Source organism: Pipra filicauda, unplaced genomic scaffold, assembly GCF_003945595.2.
Source record: "Pipra filicauda isolate LSUMZ 115617 unplaced genomic scaffold, ASM394559v2 scaffold12_size5214236_pilon, whole genome shotgun sequence".
NCBI lineage: Eukaryota > Metazoa > Chordata > Aves > Passeriformes > Pipridae > Pipra > Pipra filicauda.
The window spans coordinates 4,584,817-4,609,791 of record NW_024103763.1 but is presented as its reverse complement, the minus strand read 5'-3'; the positions used below and the strand labels follow the sequence as shown (position 1 = coordinate 4,609,791).

General features: G+C 42.7%; 1 protein-coding gene across 1 annotated transcript; it reads left to right on the top strand.

Moving 5' to 3' along the window:
* The first annotated feature begins 979 nt into the window (after positions 1 to 979).
* Positions 980 to 24,052, top strand: GRPR (gastrin releasing peptide receptor). Its single transcript, XM_027738330.2, has 3 exons — positions 980 to 1,962; positions 19,703 to 20,054; positions 22,948 to 24,052. Exons 1-3 carry the CDS (start codon positions 1,544 to 1,546, stop codon positions 23,338 to 23,340), a joined length of 1,164 nt encoding a protein of 387 aa, XP_027594131.1. The 5' UTR covers positions 980 to 1,543; the 3' UTR covers positions 23,341 to 24,052.
* The last annotated feature ends 923 nt before the right edge of the window (positions 24,053 to 24,975 follow it).

Here is a 24,975-nt window from a genome sequence, read left to right as displayed (position 1 = left end):
TTCCAGATTGTGTCCTGAAATGCTTCTTTTATGCAGAAACCAGTGATCACACTTTAATGCCTGGTTTGAATCGCCTCGCCCTTGACTTCAAAGTAACTCTAGCAGTTGCTAAAACATTCTTTTGCCTGCAAAAATGAGCAGTTGTAAGGGGAAATGTAAATTACAGCTTCATTTAATTCTGCAGGCTGGTTTCCAAATTAACTATATTTCTCTGCCGTTCAGAAAGTCCTCGTATATATTCATAAATAGCCTGTTATAAAACAATAAGACATCAGTAATAGCTATATCTTAATTAAGTTCTAAGAAGGAGTTATTTCAGGCTCTTATAAGCCAAGCAACTTTCTCTCTGCTGTCTAAACATGTATTACCTATAGATGCCAGTATAGTGGGTATCTCATATATAGAAATGATCATGTTGAATGGCAAACTTCATGCCTTGGTGTTGTTACCTCCAAATTATAAAAATTAACAAAAAATGTGCAGAGTTCAGGCTTCCCTGGTTAACTTCAGGCACACACTGCTAATATTCATTTGCCTCCCTTAACAACAATGTTTATTTTATCTTAATTGGTTTTATTAATTTCTTTTGCTTGGAGGTCCGGGGAAGGTGAATTTGCCTTCATATCATCGATCTTTTTCATTGGAACAATTGAATACCCGAGTGTGAGGAAACTATGTGTGCTCTTACTTGAGAAGGTGGGATGGCTATTGTGATCTATTTGCAAAGTGACATTAACTGGGGGGAGTGGAGGGTATTTTGGTTTTATGTTTGGTTGGTTTTTGTTTGGGGGTTTGTTCTGGAGCTGTAAGTGAACAGACGTGTATTTTTTCACCTAAAGAGTTAAGGGGGGGGTGCTGTTCCACACCCCGCGCAGCAGTGCCGGGAGCATCCAGCAGGCGGCCGGCGCTTCCCGGCGCTTCCCGGCGCTCCCGCCGCGCCGGGAGCAGCCCGCGCGCACCGTGGGAAGGAAGCAGCGCAAGGACTGACGTCCAGAAGATCCTGCCTATAGGATCCGAGCCGCCAGCCGAGCCTCGCTTTTCCCCTCACTTTAAATCCAGCTGGCGGGGGCAGGCACTGAAAGCGAGAGAGGTTGGCAATGCAGCGTGGCAGCAACTCCCGAAAGTTCGTGCTTTCTGTAACTCCCTTGTTTCGGACTCGGAGCTGCTCGGCAGACCTGAAGCTGGGAGTTTAGCAAGCCCCGTTTTTGAAAATGCCTGCCACTTGCTGGTCTGTGAATTTGATAATTGGCCTTCCAGAGCTGAGGAATACACATCAGCAAGACAAGTCTTGGAGGGAAAAGCAAATTTCAGGATTCAAACTATGCTAAAAGATGTTCTCCTTTCATCTTACGGAAACAGGACTGTGGAGCAAGCTGCAGGTGCTTTTCAGTTTGGTTATTATCAAGATGTCTCACAAAGTGATATGACTTTTAAGCTCTTCTGACTGCTTAAAGCCAGCAAGCAGCAGCAAAATTAAAGCGAGAAATTTATGTGAGGACTTTCAAAGAGGAAAACTGTCTTCCGAGAAGAGCAAAGTAGGACAATGGCATCTGGAGAGTGCTTTCTGCTAGACCTAGAAACAGATAACTTCATTCTCTACAACTTCTCTGTCAACCAGAGTGCAAACTTCTCCCTCCTCGGCGACGACTGGTTCTACCCAGCATTCCTCTATGCCATCCCCACAATCTATGGGATAATCATTTTGATAGGCCTTATTGGCAATATCACTTTGATTAAGATCTTCTGTACTGTTAAATCAATGAGAAATGTCCCTAATTTGTTCATCTCCAGTTTGGCTCTGGGAGACCTGCTGCTTCTAGTGACTTGTGTGCCCGTGGATGCCAGCAGGTACCTTGCTGACGAGTGGCTGTTCGGCAGAACTGGATGCAAACTTATCCCCTTCATACAGCTCACCTCTGTAGGGGTGTCAGTCTTTACTCTCACTGCTCTCTCAGCTGACAGGTAAGCTTGGCTGCTGTCACCTTGAAAAGAAGCCTGCATAATTATAACTCCATAAAATGCACGACTACAAAGTGTATTTTCAGGTAACGAGTCTATTTTTAATGTAATGAGGGAAAAAGAACCACCTCAGGTAATTTCTGGTGTTTGTTAGCACAGAACTTGAAGAGGATGCAGACTGAACACAGGAACTTTTTCTAGGCTAAAATAAATGTTTGTGCAATTTAGCTAATAGTCTACATTAATTCAAATAGAAACGAGCAGATCAAGCTAAAGACCAGAGAGAGAAAGTGCTGTTAATGAAGCTCTGCTAAAAGGTAGCATGTTCATATTTGCCAAAAAGATAATTGATCCATATTTCATCAAATGTGAAGGCATTGGAGCAGCAATTTAAAGTGCAGTGAAAATCAATTCTTTCTAGTGGTTTGCTTCCTTAAGGCTAATTATAGGTGAGGCAATATTTCATAAAATATTTTTCAAATATTAAAATGAGGATGCCAGGAATCTCAGTTTGTGATAGCCGGTGTATTTCCCTTCATTAAACTGTTTGCCCCTTTTCCAATCAAAACTGGTCTGTGCTGATGTTCAGAAACTTCATCTTCCAATAGTTTGATAAAAAATAATGTGCAGTAAATATGCTATTTTAGAATATGTTAAAACAACTTTGACTTTAACAAATTATATGCTTCTAATAAGCCAGCCCTATTTTCGATTTCTGTGAGGCTTTGAAAACTATCTCAGAGCATTCAGATTTAAATTCAAAAGGCATTTCCATTTGAAGGTTATTTGGAAGAATGGAACCTACCTTTCTGGAAAGGTTGTAAGTATCAGGCATTGGCTTTTATGGAAACTCTTATGTACATCAGAAAAGACAGGATATTTTGCTTCTAATTTGGGTACTTAAGAAAGAGATTAAGGAGCACATTGTCACCATGCCGAAGTGGCACCAAATAACTGAGTGAAAAATTATCTCAGTTTTGTTTTGCTCAAAAAAGACCTGGGGACTGCATCCTTGTTCACAAGTAAGTGAAACTAGGTTTACTTTGAGTAGTCCCTTGCATGCTACTCTGTGTCTGTCTTCCTAACCTGCTTGAAAACATCAGACTACTTTTTTCAGATTTCAGTGTGATTTATGCACATATTTCAATATACTGTATGCAATCTCCAAGAAAGCAGATGACTCCTTAGAGTTTCAGAAACAGAACAGTCAATATGTTTGTCAATTCCATGTTGGGATACGTATAAAAATAGCACTGCTTGTCCCAATAGCAGATGGCAAACAGACCTATATGTGGATAAAAGTCTTAAAGCAATGTGCTCAAAAAGTGTTGGGAAAATAGGAAAACTGCACAAACTCCCTAGTAAAGGACCACCTACACTTTTTCCTGAGTTTAATGTGGTGGCTGGATCCCACCTGACTACTCTGAAGAAAATATTCGGAAAACAAGAAGTATTTCTCCAGGAAATTCATCTTTCCATTTTTAAGGGGTGTAAGAAAAGGAAAAATGCATTGTAAAGAAGATTATGTTATAGAGAGATTGTTGCTATCTGATCACGTGCCGCATAAGATAAACGTTGCAAATGCTTTTACTGAGTAACACATCAATAGCACTTTTTGCCTGAAGTGAAAGAACAGAACAGAAAACAGCAGCTGTGCCAAGCTTGGGCTTTGGTGACTTTAAATTCTGAACTTCAGCTTTGTCTAAAACCTGTTAACCATCATGCTTTACTGGTTATCAAATATTACCACACTTTTCAATGTTCCCATTTCCAAGGGATCATTTTACCCTCTTCTAATGTATCTGTGATCCACTGCAGAAGGAGATAATAATGAAACTTTTAACTTTGTTAGATCTATGAATCTAAACCGCTGTGCATTGAAACACAATTGTCCCTTATCTGTTAGATTTGCTGAAGTTTCTGTTTTGGTAAGTTAACAGCAGTGCTGGGATAATTTTGTTAGAAAATAATAGTCTGTAGTTTGTCAGCTCACAGCCCATTAGCCTATTTTCTTAAAATTGTCACTGTGAACTGCAGACCCCAGTATTAATCATGTCAGAATCACTTGGAAAATAGCCATAAAATGTAAAGGGAAAACTTCCAAGATGTCAGTTGAATGTGACCACCATGGTGATGCCTGTCTGGGACTGTGGAGGGTCTGTCAGCCCAACACTCTGCTGTAGCCCCATCTCCGTAGGGAGATGCAGAGCCTGACATGTGAGATGGTTTCATAGACAACCATTTCTGAGGACAGATGTGACATTGCACAAAGGGAAACACCTGCAGAAGAAAGGGGTGTGGTGGCGAGACCGGGTAACATGAAGTCTCAGTAGTCCAGCAGGTAACACTGCTCAGGCACAGCTCATCTCACTTGGCTTTTGCTGTCTGAGGTGAGAAGCCATTCCAAGACAGTCAGCAAGGTGTCCTAGTCCCTGGAAAGAGATGCCTCCAAAAGAGACAGGATAAATCACTACATCAAGATACCTATCTCGCTCCTTGGATATAGAGGAAGCCTTGCTGTTTAGCACAGATTACATGCCTGTATTTGAGCTGGCTAATGCACAGGGATGTGAACCCTACCTGAGATACTCATATGAGGCATGTGAACGTCCCTGTTCTCATGAATTGAAGCCATAGACCATGGGAAAGGAAAAAATCTTCTAAACCATCTGCTGTGAATAGCATCACATGGCACTGTATCCAAAGAAAGTGGGACTTGTCAATGTACTACAGAACTTTTGTCCATAATTCATCTTCTGCAAAAAATTATAATAAAACCCTCTTGATTCCAGTGTCCTTCTACTGACAAAAATAAGTGGGGACAACTGCTGGCATCACTGAAGGTATCATTGTGATGCCTAGAGAGACCTGGCATAGCAGGGGTCAGAAATCTGCTGCATAAAGAAAAGCGTTGGAGTGGGTTACAAGAGGGTCATTTCCAGAGACACAAGATGAAAGGCGGGGTGTAGGTGTGATGGGCAGATAGAGCATGTGAGAGTGATGAAACACTTCTATGCTGCATGTTTATGACAACGGTACAAATTGTCTCAGCTGCTTTGGATCATCTTCTGGAAACGAGGGGCCCAGTTTTAATAGGTTTTTGCACATCCTATATAATGGATGCAAGAGTGTACCTTCCTGAGGTATACTTTTATTCTTTCCATTTCCACTTTCCCCTGTGTTAGGAATCTGTCATCTGCCAGCGATTGCACTCTGCTAAGTGCCAGCCTCCAGCACAGAGCACCAAAAGCTGCTCAGTGGTTTGACCCACCGAGACCGAGGGGTTCTCTAGAGCATTGACTATTCACTTGCAAAGTTCTTGAGGAGAAATAGAGGGACAAACTGCTGATCTCAGCATTTGTGCAGTGGGAGCCTCCCAGCCTGCAAGTGTACAAATGGACACAGAAGAGCACACCTGCACAGGTTTGAGCAGGAAGGGCCTAGCCAAAGGGTGCTTAGTTTGGCTCTGTGTACAATCAGAAATTAAAGGTAAATTATTTCAGACAGTGTGCAAGAAAGGGCAAAAAAGAGTTAACAATATTAGAAATGTATTTCCCGTGGTACCACTCCTGTGGCTGCACAGTGCTTGTATCTGTCTGACTGCTTTTGCAGGGGCAGTGGGAGCTGTCAGGTGATACCTGTTTTCCTGGGAGTGTGTCAAATTTGCAGAGCAGCCAGGAAAAGGTTAAGGCATGTGGTGTGCTTACAGCCACCTTCCATGAGTGATAAGGCGCCACGGCTGAGTATACAAGAGCAAAGAAGCAAGCGTTCCATGTGTGTGCATGCTGTTTGTGTGTTTTAGAAAGACTGTAAATTACGTTGGCAGGGAAAGGACATTTGTCTGCCCTGCTGCTCTGCACTGTTGAAGCAGTGGGTTTCTTCAGCTGCTGCTCAGCTCATCCCAGAAAAAAGGAAATTTGAGTTCGCCCATCGGCTTGCCCTCCTCCTCCTCAGTACAAGGACAAGGGATACAGAGGCACTTGTGAGAGCTGTGACACCTGGGCTTCTAGCTTAGGCAGGAAGGCCAAGACTGGCTCAACAAGGCACAGGAAATTAAGGAAAATCTTTGCACAGAAAAGCAGACCACTTAATTGCCTATGTCATGGGAGATGTCTTTATTTAATTGACTTTCTCCCATGACTGACAGAATTTATTCATTTGCATTTGAATTACCCAGGCTGTCAAGCATTGATCATAGTTCCCCACTGTTTCACTGACATTGTAAAAAATCGAAATGCCTCGGTGCTCATGCAGTGAAACCTTCCTGAGGTAATGCTGTTTTTACAAGCACACAGCAGAGTAGGTGTTAAGTGTAGTTGGAGTTTACAAGCAGCGTCTTTAAGTACCTTGGATTATCTGGATTTTAGTACTGGAAAACTGCAGCAATGCCTGCCAGCCAGAGGTGCCTGCTGTCCCATGGTGGGAGTGACAGTGTAGTGAGACACATAGAGTGACATTACGTGTGAGATTAGGTTGCTTACCTTGGTAAGACCAGCTGCAGACAGCAGGAATTGCAGTCATATGGGAGACCTGAAATGAGGATGTTAGCTTTGGAAATGTTGACCTCAGTGCTTTGGGTGCAGAGATGGTTTCAGGGATGCTGTAGCACTTCCAGCTGTGCTGAGTCCCTTGGAATGCGTCACAGACATGACTTTTGATGTTCCTCTGAACTCATGTGACAGTTTGTTTATCTAAGAAATAAAACCCTCAAACAACCCCCTCTCCAAAACAAACAAACAAAAAAAAACAAACCAAAACAAAAAAGCAGTGGTGGAAGGAAAGAAGCAAATCCAGAATTTCTAGAAATACACTTTTAAACATGCAAAAGTCTTTGTTTAGTGGACTCATGTCTTCTGTGATTTAGATGTCTCCAGCCCTTACTATTAATATTACATGCAAAACCAGAGGAGGAATAATATCTACATGTCAGTTCATTTATTTTATTTTACAATCACTGGATTATGTCTCCACAAGAGGACTGGGGGAAGTATGCCACTCTAAAATAAAAGCTATGGAAAGCCAAACTGGATTATGAAGTGACACTTTTTTAAAAAAATACGATCAGTTGTAAAGAGTCAGGTCTGTGGTGGTTATGAATTGATTCTGGGCAGTATAGCCATGGCATTCATGAAATTCTTTCAGGTCACTAAGGCACTATTTTGGCAATTTACTAGTGCTGTAATTTACTGTGCAGCCCAAGGAAGGTTTGAGGGGGTGGCGGAGAAAGCTGCTCTCTGAACTACGAAGACAGCCTCTAATCCACTCAGTGCAAGTCAGCAGAATGATACCCCACGTGTAGATTTTGGATCCACTGATGTGATCTCAGCCAGGAACGTCAGTCCTTCCAAGCCGGGGAAGAAAACTGGAGGGACTTTGGGCCCCAGCCCAAAGCCTTCCCTTACACTGAAGCACTGGGCAGCCCCATCTCAACGCTCACTGCTGGCACAGTGTCCCTGCTGCTGCTCTTCACAGGGCACATGCAGAGTGACATACCCATATCTCTTTCAGCTGATGTACAAGAGTCTTAGATCCTCATTGCTGGCCACTGTGTCGATATAACACAAACACTCTTAGCACCCTTTCCTCAGCCCCTGAATCCATCTGCACCAAGAGCAACAGATCAAACAGCACAAACTTTCTGAATATCTTGATTAACCAGAGCAGATGGCCAAAACACAATAGATGCACTTCTATAACCAGGAAGATTAGAGCTTCCATTTATAGCAGTGGGACTAGTGTGCAAATCCGAGGTTAGAGTCAGTGCTAATGTGCTGGAGACTGTCAATATTTAAGCAATCAAAAGGAAGAAAAGTTAGATTACCTATTGTTTACATTTCAGTAAAACCTAAAACCCCCAATCAGTTGTCATGGTCTCATGGTACGAAGTGCTGTACACACTGTTAATAAGGAGAGCAACTGGCCACAGAGAATTTGCCAGCTGCATGTCCCAGCAGTGGGTTGAGACGTCAGCGTTGCTGCAGGGAGGTGAGCTTACAGTGGTCCCATCAGTTTATGTGTTACTTACCTGATGTTCAGATGTGGACAACAGTCTGTCTGAGAAGAGTAGAAGGCAGTTGAGCTGAAAAAGGAGAAGCAGGCACACCCTGTCCCGTATATGCAATGAAACATCCAGTAACTGCTTTGCTCACAGACAGTCCCTGTTTTTCTTTATTTTTGAAAGAGACTTCTCTGCTAGCCCTATGGAGTCCCCTCGCTTTTTTCTCAGCAGTTTGACACCCTGGTGCCCACCTTAGCCCATACCATCTGGGACACCCTGGGCCACAAGCTCCTACCTGAGCTCCTGCCTGTAGCAGGCTCTTCAGTCCCCCACACATTGTCCACTGTGTAGGGCCTCCGGCAGAGCAAGGCCTTCCAATATCCAGAAGACCAGCCTGTGCCCTGGGGCAGAAAAAAAGGACTTGGGCCTCTTGCAGTGCTGAGACACCAGAAGGCATCCCAGCAGCAAGCCAATTGCTATGCTGTAGAGAAAGGCAGAAAGCTGGAGATCCCTTGCAGAAAACTCTCCTCCTGATGCCAGGCTAGTGATCAGTTTAACTGGACTGCCGAAGACTGTGGAGCATCAAAGGGAGAACCATTGTCAGGGCTTTGCCCATCCTGTCCTCGCTTGCCCTCTGGCTACGGTCAGTCTCTGCAGCTCTATGGGAAGGCAGGACAGAAAACAGTACCATGACACCCTGAGAGAAAGAAACATTTCTTCACACCTTCAGACAGCCCTGAAGCGTGAGATTTAGATGTGGACAGTCAAATGCCCTGGGAGAACCAGAGATGCGGGCGCTGGACTAGGAGCTACTGCGCAGTTCAGCAGTATTTCTTGCCCACACCTGTGCACAGAGGCTACTGAGTATCTCATAGGATTTGGGTTAAAACAGATCTTTTTAGTGACACTGGGTTACGTTCTGAATACTCAGAGTCACATACCACCCTGCCCCTCTCTTGTGTGTGTGTCACTGTTATCCTCTCTGCTTAGAACTTATGCCATATTTCAAATCGAAATTTGTTTGACCTTTAACCACTGCATAATAGTCCAATTCACAGCATAGCTGAAAGGTTGAGAGAGTTAGGGTTGTTCACTTTGGAGAAGAGAAGGCTCTGGGGAGACCTTATTGCAGTTTTGCAATACACGAAGGGGTTTATAAGAAAAACAGAGAGGGACTTTTTACCAAGACCTGTAATGACAGGACAAGGGGCAATGGTTTTAAACTGAAAGACAGTAGGTTTGGGTTGGACATAAGAAAGAAATTTTTTTATGATGAGGGTGGTGAGGCACTGGAACAGGTTGCTCAGGGAACGGGTGGATGCCTCATCCCTGGAAGTGTTCAAGACCAGATTGGGTGGGGCTTTGAGTGACCTGATTTCGTTGAAGATGTCCCTGCTCATTGCAGGGGTGTTGGGCTATTTGACCCTTTAAAGATCCCCTCCTAACCAAGCTGTTCTATGGCTCCATGATAAGAGCAGTCAAGGATAGCACTAGATTGTTCAGCCCCAACATGCTACTGAAAGTTCATGTAGTGGTGATGATCTCTTATGACGCGTTTACTGAAGCCACAGAAAGGACTTAAACATCACATAACTGGCTTGACTGTATATTGGATTACGCTGGAATGATGGGAATCCCACAGGATATCTCATTCTGTCATGTGCAGGAGAGACACACTAATGCTTTCTCTTGGTTTCCTCTTTCCTTGAAAGGGCACTAATTTTTTTGCATCACCTGCTCACTTGGGTCCTATATATACTATTTTACACCTGGCTGAGTTAAATGGCTTCTGTTAGACTGTGGTCATTTACCCCAATGACTCTACAATAATTTTAGTCTGGTCATCCACTGTGTCATCTGCAAACTTTCCCAGCAAAGCTTTTTAGCCTGCTCAAGGCAGCTGCTGATATGCACAATAAATAACACTGCATCTAGAGCAGGTTCCCAGGACTCAGGCTAGAAATGGCCCCATTCACTGCTGCCTTCTTGCCAGCATGTTTGATGTGCTGCTAGGGAGGTCGTGGGGCTCGGGGTCCTACCCTGGAACAGCTTCACCCCTGCACACTCCCCCCCTAGTCCAGGACTCTGAATTTTAACCCTTGCCCTGTGGGAGTGGGACAGGGATTGCATGGATAGGAGAGGGAGGACCACAGGTACCCAGGCACACACATGTGCATATCTACATGCATGGTCACTCATGCCAACATGCCCATGGCAAGCTGTGCCTCCCTTGTACACCAGCATGGCCCACAGCCTATTTATATCACCTATCACATTGTGACAAGAGATAAAACCCCCCTGAAATCTGCTGTACCTTAAACAAGACAGCCTTATGTTAATTATCATGTTAATAGGATTAACCTCTCTATTATTCTACCTACAACAGGCCTTGGGCAACCCAAGTACTTGCAGTTGTCTTGGTCACACCTTCCCACTTTTCTGAACTTCACAGCTTTGAAGCCAGTTCTCCATTTCTGGGGAAATCACCACTTTTTCGAGATTTGTAAAAAAATTAACACCAGTTGTTCCTCAGCAGTTCCTTTAGTACTCCTAGGGGTAAATTATTCAGGCCTGCTGGTGTGAAACTGGTTTGTGTTAGCAGATGTCAGCTCACATCTTCTTTATTACATCTGACAAGTTTTCTGCTATGGCTGTAGTACTGCACACATAGTATAGAATCACATAAATCTCCCACACATTTGATCTTAAAGACAAATATCTGGTCATTGCTCATCACTTTGTCTCATCCTTGTTCATATATTCACCATTTATGTGTATGCCTGACTTACTGATTATTTTTTTTGTTCCTGATGTATTTTAAAATGCACATTCGTCTGAATGTGACCTTTGATAATTTGTTGGCTCCTCCAGCTTCTCTTATCAGTCACCAACATTTTAAAACTCCAATATTTGCTGTCATTTACTTTTGCTTTTTTCCCCATCTGTTGCATATTGATTTTTTTAATTACTTCTGTGAGGTTTTAGCATGACTCCTCAATTTCTCTTATTCAGGGCAGCTTTTTGCCCTGCAGAGTTTTTTCATGGCAAGGTGGGAGACACCAGGGAGCAGGCTGGGGGTCAGCTACTAGTGTATAGTTAGTGTTGTCGCTTTTATGTTTGTATTCTCAGTCAGCTGATTTGGCAGCTCCTTTTAACTTCAAGAAATCCCCTTCTCTAAAGTTCACAGAATCATAGTGAGGTTTGGGTTGAAAGGGACCTTAAAGATTATCTACTTCCAAGCCCTCTGGTGTGGGCAGGGACACCTTCCACTAGACCAGGTTGCCCAAACCTCATCCAACCTGGTCTTGGTTTATCTATATCTATATCTATATCTATATCTATATCTATATCTATATCTATATCTATATCTATATCTATATCTATATCTATATCTATATCTATATCTATATCTATATCTACATCTATATCTATATCTATCTATATCTATATCTATATCTATATCTATATCTATATCTATATCTATCTTCTCTTTCCACAAAATTAAGATAAGCACACCACAGCTGCTATAACTTATGGAAGTGCTAGTTTTTAGGTCCATGGTGTATTCTTCTTTCTCTGTCAGAACAAGGAGCAGTATTGATTTATTGTACATCACAGGCAGAACCTTTGGGGTTGAGAAACTGCCATTTTTAGAAACTCTAATGAATGTCTGTAACTGGCTCTGTGGGATGTCCATCAGTTATGCCACCTGTTTAGGTTAGTCAGTGATGTTTATGTACCAAAGGTGGTGCTGTCAGGAGAAATACAGCAGATTATCTAGTAAAATGAGCGGTCCATGTCTGAGGCCCCTGCTTTCATTGTCCTGGTAAGAGTTCAGTCCTCAGGCATGCAGACCCCCCCTATCCCAGCTTGTTGACAAGCCTGGAGACTTGGACTGAGACAGCAAAGGCTTGGATGGAAAGCATCAGTGGGGCCTACTCCTTTGTGTGCCTGGTGACCCAGGTGCCAGCACCAGTTCTCCCAGCTCCACTCCAGATACACAACATGTTACCAACCCCAGCACCAGCAAGCTGCTCCACCAGCATGTGTTTGTGGTGCCAGATGGCGTGAACATACATATCCCTCTGGCTGAGTGTTTTGAGCATGTAGAAACATGTACCCTGCCGAGTTGGTGCTGGGGAGCTGAGACATTGGCTGTGGGGGGGAGCTCGCTGTTTTTCAAGCTAAAGGATGTTTATAAATGAATGGGTCCCGGTCCTCCTTCTGACATCAGGTCTCACATTTGTTTGCAAGGACTGCAACAAGCTGCAAAGCTGGCCCCATTGAAATCTTTGACTTGGAATCAGATGAAGATCATCTACTGGTAATAAATACCCTGGGTGCAGTGAGGGTCTTTCTGATGAGAAAAGCATCATCTGTGGGACTCACACTATTTCCTCTAATAACCTTTACTACCATTGTTTTTCATATATATAGTTAATTTATGAAATATTTTATGCTCTGGATGGTCATGATTGAGAATAGCACATTCATTATGAGATGATTACTGTTTAAATTCTCCTTCCCCAAAATATAGTGCAGTTCAATGGTCTCTAAAACACTCTGCCTCATTCTTGGACTGAAATTCCCATTTGTCCAGATTCCAGGATAATGTAGCAGTATACAGGTATACAGACTGAATTTTGAACACATGCTTCAGAAAGTGAGAACTATGCCACTTCCGTCAATGCCTCCTTTTTCTTTTCATTTAAATGTTACATTAATAAAAAGAGAAAGTAGGCAGTACCTGCCAATGTATCTAAGACTTGCCCATTAGAGATGTCTTTGTGCCCATATGCAATTTACTGAAGATTTAATAACAGATGTTCACTCAAGAATCATGCATAATAATGATAACTAAGTATGCAGAAAGCAGATAGACCCAGAATAGATTGTCGGAGTGTGTTGATGGGTTAGACAGTCTAGCAATTTTGTGGATTTATTGAATTGTCTTCAGAGCTATAAATATTCATAACATTCATGGTGGAAACAATAAAGAAAGTTTGTGGCATCTCATTTGTCATAAATTTCTTCAGATATTTAATAAGACTTGCTTTCCAAGTGGAGTTTCACACTCAACAGGGCTCCATGTGCTTCATTTATGTAGTTTTTCCGTAGCATCAACTTTGTTGCCTTAGGCTTTTTTGCATGGTGATTGAGCCAGTCCTTCATATTATGTGGGCAAAACAATGATGTGATACTAGTAGAACATAATTAGAAAATCTTAATGAGAGAATTTTTGTTCAGTCTATTGTCGGGCCAGGACCAGATCAATGTACGCGCATTAAGCTTACAAATGGGAACAGATGACTGAGGATTAGAGGGACTGTAAATTGCACAGCTTTTCTCCCAGTTTTGGTTACAAGGGGGAACAGAAGAAGTGTGGGGATGTGCTGACTGAGAGGCAGTTCCTTCATCATTACCGCAGGAAGTTGTGGCAGTTTCAGGAGCTCGTTTTCTAGAGCTGGGAAGAACTCAGCATTTTCACTTCTCAGCAATTCACATGGCTGTTTTTTTTAGGACATCAGTCCATTCCAACTAATCCCTGCTTTTTTATTTAAATTTGAGATTCACATTAGCCCAACTTCTCAAAATAGAACTCAGTTTAAACAGATTCAAAACTTTACAAGTGGATTTCTCACTTTGGAGATAAAGCAGAAAGTGGCAGTATGGCACATCTTTCTGCCAGCCTGATGCAGCCTAAGCAGTGGGACTAGTAATGAAGCAAGGACAGGCAAGGCTTCTGAAATTCTGTTTGAACAGTTCTTAACACACTTGGTTTTTTTAAATCATTTTACAAATTCAAGAGCAGGGCCCAGGATCTTTTTATGTAAACAGTGTAGGACATAGTAGCAGATGATACTATTTGGAAGAAACTTTCTTTGTCGCTTAAAGGAGTGAAACTTTGTCACTCCTGCAAATTCATTTGGGAGGGGCAGGGTCCTTTTCCTCTGTAGATAGGATGGGGGAGGCTTTTTTTTTCTCTTCTTATATTTCTTGCAAGCATGAGGTTAAGCTGCAAGAAGATGGACGTGCTTGGAAGGACTGTGATAGAAAAGAGCAGTACTCTGTGGCAGAGTCTCTTTTAGCTGTTTTCTCTGCTACACTCCCACTGCTGAAAAAAGTAAAGAAGCAAGAGTTATGAAAGCAACTTAGTGCCTCCTTTTAAGTCAGATTCAATCAATGAAAGGGAGGTAGTGGCAGGCACATAACACTATACAAGCTGTTCTGTCATATTCGGTCACCAGGAATATCTCTGACAACCACTGACCTCTGTGACCAGCCACCTTCTCTGCCATGAGGGAGGGATGTTCCTTTCCCACTGCCGTCATAAAAGAGGAAAGCAGGATGAGGCTGCCTATAGAAGCAGCTTCTCCACACAGCATAAAGTTACTTCCCTAAAAACACAAACCCCAGACATTTAGACATATGGAGCGAAGTTAATTTAAATCCAAGGGAAACATCTGATTTTCCTCCCATGCTTTAGTTGTTTTAATTTAATTTTTGTGGCTGTTGTAGCAGGCATAAGTAAGTGGCTGAAGGTGACAGGAAAAAGCCATGAGGGAAGAACTGAGGCTGCAGTGTTACAGATAAGGTCCTTTCTTCCCCAGAGAGTAAGATTTCAGCCCTGCATGTCCATATGCTTAGAAACATATAGGCATAATGGCTTTGCAGGCAGAGTCTGTTTATGCTTCAGCTGATATGTATTTTCTTGGCTCAGCTGAGGAGCACAAGGATGGATAAAGTATTTTGTGCCAGTAGAGAAACTGCTCCTAGGAAATTTTGACATCTGTTTGGGGCCTTATTTTGATCTGTGTCTTTGGAGAGTATACCTGGAACTGTCTTTTCCGTGGTAAAGCTACTTCTGTGCTTATATTTGAAGCTGCAGCTTTGGGGCTAAGTACACGGTATTAACTGATGTTTGCATAGTCCAAGTTTTAGAGTACATTAGGTGATGCTATCATTAGTTATATTATTATTAACACAAGGATAATGACATAGTTTTCTATTTGCCTGTCATATTAACCTCAGTGTAAAAAGTATTTACCACAGAAAGACCTTTGGTGTACCACATTTTAGTGGTTTATGGTCATTTCAGTAGTTTCAGCTCTGAGAAACAATTACTCAAAAAGTACGATAGAGATCCTAAGAGATGTATATAATACATTTCCAAGGATTCAGTGGACATGCACATGCTCTGTGAGATCTTACCAATCCACAATGAATTTTGAGGATTAGTTTAGGAAGTGATCAGGCATTCTGGGTTGAAGCAACCCTCTCACCAGCTTCCTCTTGGAGGCCTGGAGATTGACCTGGGACAGCACCAGAGCGGTGACTGTGGCTGGTGTAGGAGAGGATTTCCCTACAGGGTGCATCATGGTGCCTCAGGAACTGCAGTTATGTTAAGTGCACTTAAGAGTGCCCCACGTGTAATTTCTTTTTGTGGGCTCCTTTGAACAAGACTGAGAGGCATGGAGATGATTGGCATCCATCCTGGCCCAAAGGCAGCTGCAGTGCATGCAGCAGGTTGCTGCTTCACAAGCACAGGGGGAACAGAGAAATTCAAAGACTGGGCAGTAGTAAAGGTCAGCATCTCTTTCATATTTCCGATCAGATCATCAATCCATCATTTTCATCTGGGCTGTTTGACAACTGGAGAGAGATTGGAGTTGACATGAATTCTTGACTATCTCTTTTTATTCAGCTGAATCTTCAGAAGGCATATTTTTAAGTTTTGGCCTTTGTTGTAGGGCATGAATCCTACCTCTGGTTTATAATCTTTTTCAAAAATTTCTTTAAAAACGGATACGGAAAGGAGTTCAGCTGAAAAAAAATAAATATATTAAACAATAATGAGAGGCTGAATGTGAGGTGATAAATCCAGGGCCATGTCCAGATTTACTGCAGACAAGTTGAACATGTGACACGTACTGCCTGAGCCAATGTTACTATATGGGTTAAAAATAATGCTGTGATAAGACCTTTGCACGAAAGCTTGCTTGACTGGCCATGTAGGTCCGTGGCTCCACTGAGGTATATAGGCATATTCATCAATGTCCCCTTCAAAGTGGATAGAAATATTCACATGCTGGATGTTAAATGTGGTAAAGTTATGTGCTATGTGCCTCAGGCTAACTCATTGAAAAAGAAATTGCAGAGGACAAAGCTGTGGAGAGCTTGAATTTTTATTTGACATACAGACTGGAAATATATGTGCTGAAAAGCAGAATGAGCTGCTGCTCAAATCCAGTCTACCTTGATGAAGTTCTTAAGAAATGTCAAATAAATTATAAAAGTCAAGGTTGACCCTCCCAGGAAGGTGGTGCAGGAAAGTAAAGGAATGAAGGCATTTCTGAGCCCCAGTCAGAAACCAACCAGGAGCTGCAGCTTTTTCACCCCCTGAACACCGACCAGAGGAAAACCTCCTAGTGGTGTCTTAGCCCAAGCACCAGCCGAGGGGTCCAATTCCTCATGTGTAGCCCCCACCCCCTGTGCCCTTACTGCAGACAGTAGCTGCTGTCCAGAACCTAAGCTGGCAGGGGAGGGGGAATTGCTGCTGAGACACAAGCTGAGGAGGGACCCATTGATGCATCAGCAAGGTGACTGGAAATGGAGACTCCCACCAGATCAATACTGATCAATCAAGCTTTAATACTCAGAGACTAATGGAGATTATTGAAGATTTCTGAATAAGTTAACCCACCATCAAAGAAGTCATGTAAATAATCAGCAGAATAATTTGATTTCATTGTCAGGCTATGAAGATAATATCTCCCTGTGTTTCTGCACCCGAGAATATACATTTTCAAAACCTATTTTCTAGCTTTTTTTCTTCTGTTTTATCTTTCTGTTCTTTCACCCTCATGCTTTAAGTGTACACTGAAGCAAAACCTCTGTCAGATCTTCTCCTTTATCAGCTGTAGGAGACTTTAAAAATAAACTAAACATCTAGTTGTCCTAGTTAGAACATCTGGGACCAGCTCATCACTGTGTGGGTGTAACCCAAAACTGTGTATTCTATAGTCTTCCATGCCATTTCCCAGAAACTGTTATCAATAGACCATTACAGCAGCTGCCCAGAGCACACCTGACCTCTCAGGCTATAAACTGGGTGTTAAGAGGCCTGTAAGATAGGAGGATGCTCCTGTCCTCATCCCCATTGTGGAACTCCCCGCCCTGAGGGAGGTACTGGGCATTCCTGCCTGTACCTGAGGATATATAATCTTGGGGTCTTGAGACTTCTGGTACTACTCGTGGGATCGAGAGGAGGCCTGTGACCACCACTCTCAACCAGACTGAGACCACCACTCTCCACCAAACTGCAACCACCACTCTCGACTGGACTGCAACAGCACTCTCAGCAGCAGGTTTTCCCTCTCCTTTTACTTTGGACTCAGGGGGCCCAAAGAACACCACTCTGTTCATTCCCCAGGGTGCCGGGTTATGCATTTGGGTTTTGTGGGTTAAAACCAATTGCTTGTCTGTATAATTGTATTTATTGTATTATTTTTATTAAATTGTTATTCTGACTCCTTTGAGTTGGGTTCATTTTCCCCTGCCAGTTTACCTTTAAACCAGCACACTAGTAATCAGTGCCAGCATTCCTAGCCATTTCTAATTATGTTCTCTCAAAATTACATTGTTTGTAAATGCCATCTCTAGTTAAAATATACTAATAACTTGAAACGGATTCATTTTCTGGCTTCCCCTGCTCTGTTAGTGTTAATAAAAATTAAACAGAGTTTCTCTTTCTCTGTATTCTTTAACTTATACAAGTTCCTGGAAATTAATGCTGTAAAATACTGTCTCAACTGGCTATATTTTATAAGAAAATCCCGGAAATAATCATGCTAACATGCTATGTTGATACACATACAATAAGCATCTGCAGAAAAACCTTTGCATTAACTAAATTTAATACTTTGATATATTATTAATTTCCTTCTGCATTTCTCTTCCTTAAGGTTTAGTGAAGATTTTCAGTTAGCTAGTGTTTCTGTCAATAATCTATATCTGGTCAGTTAGACTGTAAATCAAGCTATTTCAACAACACTGTTTTAGTAATCTACCTTCTGTTCTATTACTGCAATAGCTGTAGCACCATATTTGTGCCATGATTTTCTTGACCTGAGATTGTAATCTGGTGCTGGAAGGTTGTGCTTTGTAGTATGACGCCACTTAATCCCGAGTTTTAGAGTGCAAGTTAAAGAGGTGTTAAGCAAGCCTTAATACTGTGTCTGGCCACTGCAGCTGCATAGCTGGATTAAAGGGGAGCTGTAGAGCTTGGAGAATAAGTGGTTAAACAGCAAACTGTTGAGCAAAGTGTCTGTAGTACATGAAAGAAAAAATCAACTACACAAGACATCTGTATGAAGGAACATCTGCAAATGACAAAATGTCCAGATACAGTCTTTATAAAAATAAGTATAAGTAAATGGAAATATGTATGTAATTATGTTTACATGTATATACATGCATCTGTAGATATAAATATGTTTATGTATATAAAATATACTCAGAGATATGTAGACACAATCATACCTACATAGAGGGAAAGGGTAGGTGTGCTGAGCAGGATATTGCATATAATCAGACACTGAATTCATGCTTATCCTGCAATTGAAGCAATTACCCAGCTAAAACAGTGTGGGACTGATAGGCTCCTCCTTCAAATGTTTAGCCTTAGATAATGCAGACTGTAGTAAGTGGGGAATCATGAAGTGTCCCCAGAGCATGGGTTTTGGCTGACCAAGGGGGTACCAAATGCACTTCAGGCAGTGTGAGGTAGATCCTGGCAGAAATATCCTACGGTTTGTAACTGGTATGATGATGACCCTAAATACTAATTTAGGGAACCTGTAGATATTCCTTCCTAATTATCTTTTTTTTTTTTCTACCATGTTTCTTAAATGCATATGTGAGTTGTGGTTTACTTGGAGTGTGAACTCCTGCCAGAGCAGGGCTCTGGCGTATATGAAGCTCTGATGTTTTCCATTCTTCTCATTACACACATCAACTTCAAATAAGTTTGATTCTATGATTTTCTTGGATTCTAAAGTACAATTTTCTGAAAGGCTGAAATAATGAAAGACAAAACTTCAAATCAGAAATGTCTTCTACATATCTAGCATAGCAAGCAATAATTTTTTTTTCTGCAAGAAACTCAGTTAGTAGTTCTGGCTACTTAATCTGAGTGCATTGAGTTAGGGACAACTCTTGCCAGCTGCACCACCAAATAGCAATTAAAACACGCAATATGCTCTTTGTAGCTTGACTAAAAATAAGCTGTGGCTTGCAGGAGGCCAGCACACTTACAGCTTGAAACGTGTGGCAGAATCTCAACCCAGTTTCCGTCAATACTATTCTGTGAAAGCTGCTGTATGCTTTTGAAGAGAAGTCTATGATTGCACTTCCTGTCTTAATGCTATTTGGACACATATTAATGTCATTAATATTAATTTACATGTTAATGTCAGGCAGCACTGTGCTTTGTTGGGTCGATTGCAAATTAAATGAACTCATAATCAATACACGTGAAACTCAATGGACCCATGACAGGTGGCTCTGGTTTAAAATGAGAAATCTATTGAAAACATTGAAGTTTAAAACATCAGAAAAGAAATCAGTCTTCAGTAAAGGAGGCTTTCATTTGTGTTTTTATTTCTGAATGAAAGGGAAAAGCAGCAATACAGTGCCTGAATGTTGAGGTCAATAAACTATTTCCTTTTTTGTTTGTTTTTTTAGGTATAAAGCTATAGTAAGGCCAATGGAGATCCAAGCATCCCATGCACTGATGAAGATCTGTGTGAGAGCTGCTATAATCTGGATTGTATCCATGTTGCTTGCCATCCCTGAAGCAGTGTTTTCAGATCTGCACCCTTTCCATGACAAAGGGACTAATAAAACCTTCATCAGCTGTGCTCCTTACCCTCATTCAGATGGGCTACATCCCAAAATTCATTCAATGGCATCATTTCTCATATTTTATATCATTCCCCTATCTGTAATTTCAGTATATTATTATTTTATTGCTAAGAATTTGATCCGGAGTGCTTACAACATCCCCGTGGAAGGAAATGTGCATGTGAGGAAACAGGTAGAGATTTGACTTTCTTCAAAAATCCACATTCTCTTTGAATCTGGGAGGAAAGATGAAATACAGAGAAATTTATACTGGAACAGACTGCATTTGTTGTGCTAATTTTAATAGATTACTTGGGGTAAAAGAATTAAAATGGTTGAAAGAAGCCATGACATAGGGTTAAACAGTTAAAGCATCACCTCCTATTTCTAAGTTCAGAGACTTTGGCAGAGTGGTTACCACGGCAAGCATAGCAGGAGACCCATGCCAAAGCCTGGAAAGGTGTTGACTGGTATGCAGGGAAAGAGGCAGAGCTGGATACAGTGTTTAGAGATTGAATCAGAGGGGTGACATGGGAGAAAATCAAAACCTCTGAAAGTTGTTTTGTCAGAGAGAGGACCTTGGATAAAGCCTTGCCTGTTTCTAAACAGCTTATTGACCTTGACATATTTATCTTATTTGTCTCACCTCTTCCTTTCAACTGAGGTGTGCTTCAACCTCAGCTAAACTGACACAAGCTGTTCTTCAGCTGAACAATTGTCCACACAATTGCACCCAGCTGACACCTCCACCTTAGGCTGACCCAACACAATCATGTCACATAGCTTTCAGGTGCTATGGTGAAGCAGTAGGCCTGGAAAGACTTGTTTTTTGCCCATCAAATAAGGTGCAATCTCTGAAATCCTTGTCCTTTTCCCCTTCTGAATGTGTGTAAATCTTTCTCCCCTGCAGGCCATTTCTCCGCTGATCCGATGGCTGTTTTGATTAGTGACAATAATTGAGCAGTAAAAGCAGCCCTTTCACCCTTTGGTTTTGGGGAGAGAGCTCTAAAGAAAGCAAAAGGCCAGGCTGCAGTCTAGCACCCTCAGTCCATCATTCCTGTCCTGCAGTGCATTCAAGAGCTATAGGTCTCCATCTGAGATAACTGGTATCGATTTCTTTATTGCACTGCTTCCTTTCTTTATAGTGCAGATGTGGCCTCAATAGCCCTATATCAAATTAAGCATACATTTAAAAAGAATATATGGTTTGGCCAAGGAGAGCCCTTTCTCAAAGGATTTAATTTTCAGCCCGTTCTCTGGAGACATTATCACCTGGTACATGTCAATCCTCCCTAAGCTCAATGGCTGATTTTCGGTCAGTGCCATTAAAAGGGCACCAAATAAAGTCAAAATTGGCTTGTCAAGTCTCTCGTGCCCGCTTCCTGCTTGCAGCTGCCCTGAGGAAAGATCAGCCTGTGTAAGATGCTCAGTTTCTGATTTAGCTGTGCAGCTTGGAAGGGGAGGTAGGATAGCAAAGTGTCCCCGGAGTCTGGCCAGGCACTGTAGCTGCACTAGGGCAGGAGCAAGGGCAGTGGGGCTGGGGCTATACAGCAGTTTCAGGTCATCCGGGTCCTACTTAAATACAGGGAGTGGGATGCAACAAATTCCCTAGGAGCACCTGTAAAGAGCTGCAGGGATTGCCAGAGAGGAGAACATTACTGAGCCCTAAAAAGTCAGCAGTGTTATACTTTCCAATCCTGCAAACTCTGGCTGTGCAACCTCTCCCAGAGAGCAGTACATTTCTGAGCAGCTCTGTCTGTCCTCTCCTTTTGGGCAACCTCCATCATGGCTTTTGTGTTCATTAGGAAGAGAGATCACAGAATCAACTAGGTTGGAAAAGACCATCTAGTCCATCCTATGACCTCCCACCACCTTGTCAACTAGACCATGGCACTCAGTGCCAAATCCAGTCTTTCCTTAAACACCTCCAGGGACCCCACCACCTCCCTGGGCTGCCCATTCCAATGCCCGGTCATTCTTTCTGTGTAGAACTTCTTCCTTAATGTCCAACCTGAACTTCCCCTGGCACAGCTTAAGACCATGCCCTCTTGCCCTATTGCTGATTGCCTGGGAAAAGAGACCGCCCCCCCCCCGGCTACAACCTCCTTTCAGGTAGTTGTAGAGAGTGATGAGGTCTCCCCGAGCCTCCTCTTCTCCAGGCTAAAAACCCCAGCTCCCTCAGCCACTTCTCTGTGCTCCAGACCCTTCACCAGCCTCATTGCCCTTCTTTGGCCTAGTGTGCAGCACTTGTGGACAAAAGACAAGGTATGGTTTACCTCAGCTCCCCTCGGTTGAGCAATACCTTTGGGTTGACTCCAAGCATGTAGAAGTAAGTAAAACAAAAGTGTGTCCTGTGTGCATGAAGGTTGTACTGCGTGTTAGCTGGCTTTGTAAAAGCACCTTTCCCTGACAAAGCTCAAATTGTGCTCAGAGGTGTTCATTCATCTGTTCACCACCTGTATCTGTCTTCTCCTGGTGGCTCCAGTGCTTTCAGCTGAAGGATCCACCTTGCCACTGCCTCGGTGTTTCCCCAAGTACAGAATATCCTTTCTCTGTTTCTCCATCTCCTTCAGACTCTGAGTGCTGCACTTGATCTCAAAGGGCTGTAAGCTGTTGACAGCACTTTTGTGTACATATACCACATGGCCCCATGGCAGAATGTCCTGCATCTGGGCTCTGTGAAAAATCCCAGACTCCAACCCGATAATTAATTATAATAATAATACTACTAATAAAGTAATATATTAAAATTGCATATGATTGTATATATTATATGTGGATAACTAATGCAAATGTCCACACTTTTGTTGCCTGAGCTGGGATTTTGCAAACTGACAAGTCAATGGAATTTTTTCTCTAAACAGGAAAGACTACTTCTTATGTAATAAATTTTCAGAATTATTTGGTTTTAAGGGAAGGGAGTTGAGGAGAGTTCTTGACTCTGTTCACCTGCAGTCCAGATTTCCCTGCTCTGGACATCCCACCTGCCATGGGCTAGCCTCAAACCTGCAGTGCTGGTAAAAATTGTCAGCTACTGGTCTGAGCTAGGAATAGCAGCCAATCTGCATCTCTCTTTCTTCTTCCAGATTGAATCCCGTAAGCGCCTGGCCAAGACTGTGCTGGTCTTCGTGTGCCTCTTTGCCTTCTGCTGGCTTCCCACTCACATCGTCTACTTGTACCGGTCCTACCACTACTCCGAGGTGGACACCTCCGTGCTGCATTTCATTGCCAGCATCTGTGCCCGGATCCTGGCCTTCACTAACTCTTGTGTCAACCCATTTGCTCTCTACCTGCTCAGCAAGAGCTTTCGGAAACAGTTCAACAACCAGCTGCTCTGCTGCAGAGCTCGCCTCCTAATCCGGTCCCAGAGCATGGCCAGGAGCACCACACGAATGACCTCCCTCAAGAGTACCAACCATTCCCTGGCCACCTTCAGCCTTATCAATGGCAACCACCTTTGCCACGAGGGCTATGTCTAAAGGGCACAGTCAGGCACCACCATATCATATACTTAGCACGGTAGCTTGACTTTGTTCCAGGGGGGGCAGTGAGTAGCACACACACGAAGGCACACATGGATGCAAGGAGGTCTGATGTGCTCAGAGAACTCAGAGGAGCTTGAAGCATCTAACATTTCATCTTGGACTGAGGTTGAAGTATCCAACATTTCACCCTGGACTGAGGCATCATCAGAGCATCAGATCATTGAGCACCAGCCCACGGGAGGTCCCTGGGAAGTGCTGCAAGAAGTTGCTTCAAGACCTGCTGCTTCTACTGAGAGCAAAATGAGCACCTTAAGATCAAATATTGTTTGGCTCTGCAGAATCTTCATCACTTTCTGCTCAATCCCAAACTCATGCAGATTTACAGCAGTGACAAAGACCATATCAGGTGCACACAATTTGTCAGAACACTTTCATTCATCAGTTCATGGTAAAATATATTTTGACATAGAAATAAATCCATTTAAATAAGGTAAATACTTTTACAAAGGAGTTCACTGCAGGTCATTTACAGACTTTTCAAGTATTTATTAATGTTCTGAGTACAGTATTAATTCATGGTATAAAACGTATCAACAGTTTACTGGGGCATGTCAGTGGCCCCATCTGAAAGTAATAGTATCTTGCACCACATCAGTGTGAAAGCAGTAACATGAATAAATGTGAGTTGGAATATGTTTAAAGTTTTCAAATGTGTGAGCTGTTACCATGTTGTGGAGGAGACAACAGGGTGATTTCCAAGCATTACTGTTTTGCTATTTCTGTCTTCAAGGTGTGAGATAGTGAGTGTTTCATCACCTAAGGGGTACCACAAAACTTTAGTTGGGTTTGTTTAACGGCGGGCAATAACAGAAAATCAAGTACAGCTATTTTTCATGTAGCAGTGCTGTGTAAAACACTCTTTCAGTAAAAGCTATCAGCAATGCAAGGTCTGATCTCCAACCCATATTTTTTTCCTTCTATCTCCACAAAATTCTGTGGAGACAGAGTGCCAAAACTGGCTAACAGGTTGGAGAATCAGGTCTTCTGTAATGTTCACCCCAGAACAGTTCCTGTGCCAGGTACCATCTATTCTGGAAACAGGAGCACAGTGTCCTGCAGATAACAAACTCTTGAAGCATGTGGGCCATAGGACAGGCAATGAAGCTGCACACCTGATAAAGAAAACTGCTGCCAAAATGAGGCCATAAACCAATCCCTGTAGCGGAATATTGAGTTTTTAATGGCCCTCATTCTTTTTGACGATGATCCTTTTCATTACCACAGCAAAGGATAAATGAAAGCCAGTAAAACTTTGTGTTGGGTTTGCTCTGTATGTACAAAAAATCACGTGTGCAGTGTAAAAGCATTCAGCCTTGCATCTGCAGCTGCTTTGAGATGCTGGTGGGAGCTGCTGTCTCCAAGGACTCACAAGGGCTATGTTGCCAAAGGCAGAGCTCTGAAAACTTCAGCTGATTTTCCCTTTTGCCCTCTGGGTGAGGTTGCACACGCAGGTAAGTGAGCTCAGGATGTGGCCACACCACTGTGCTGATGTGCTGCTAAGGGCAATACTGTCATATTTCCCACCACCCCTGGACACTACCACCTGTGTCACCCCCTGTTGCAGTTGTA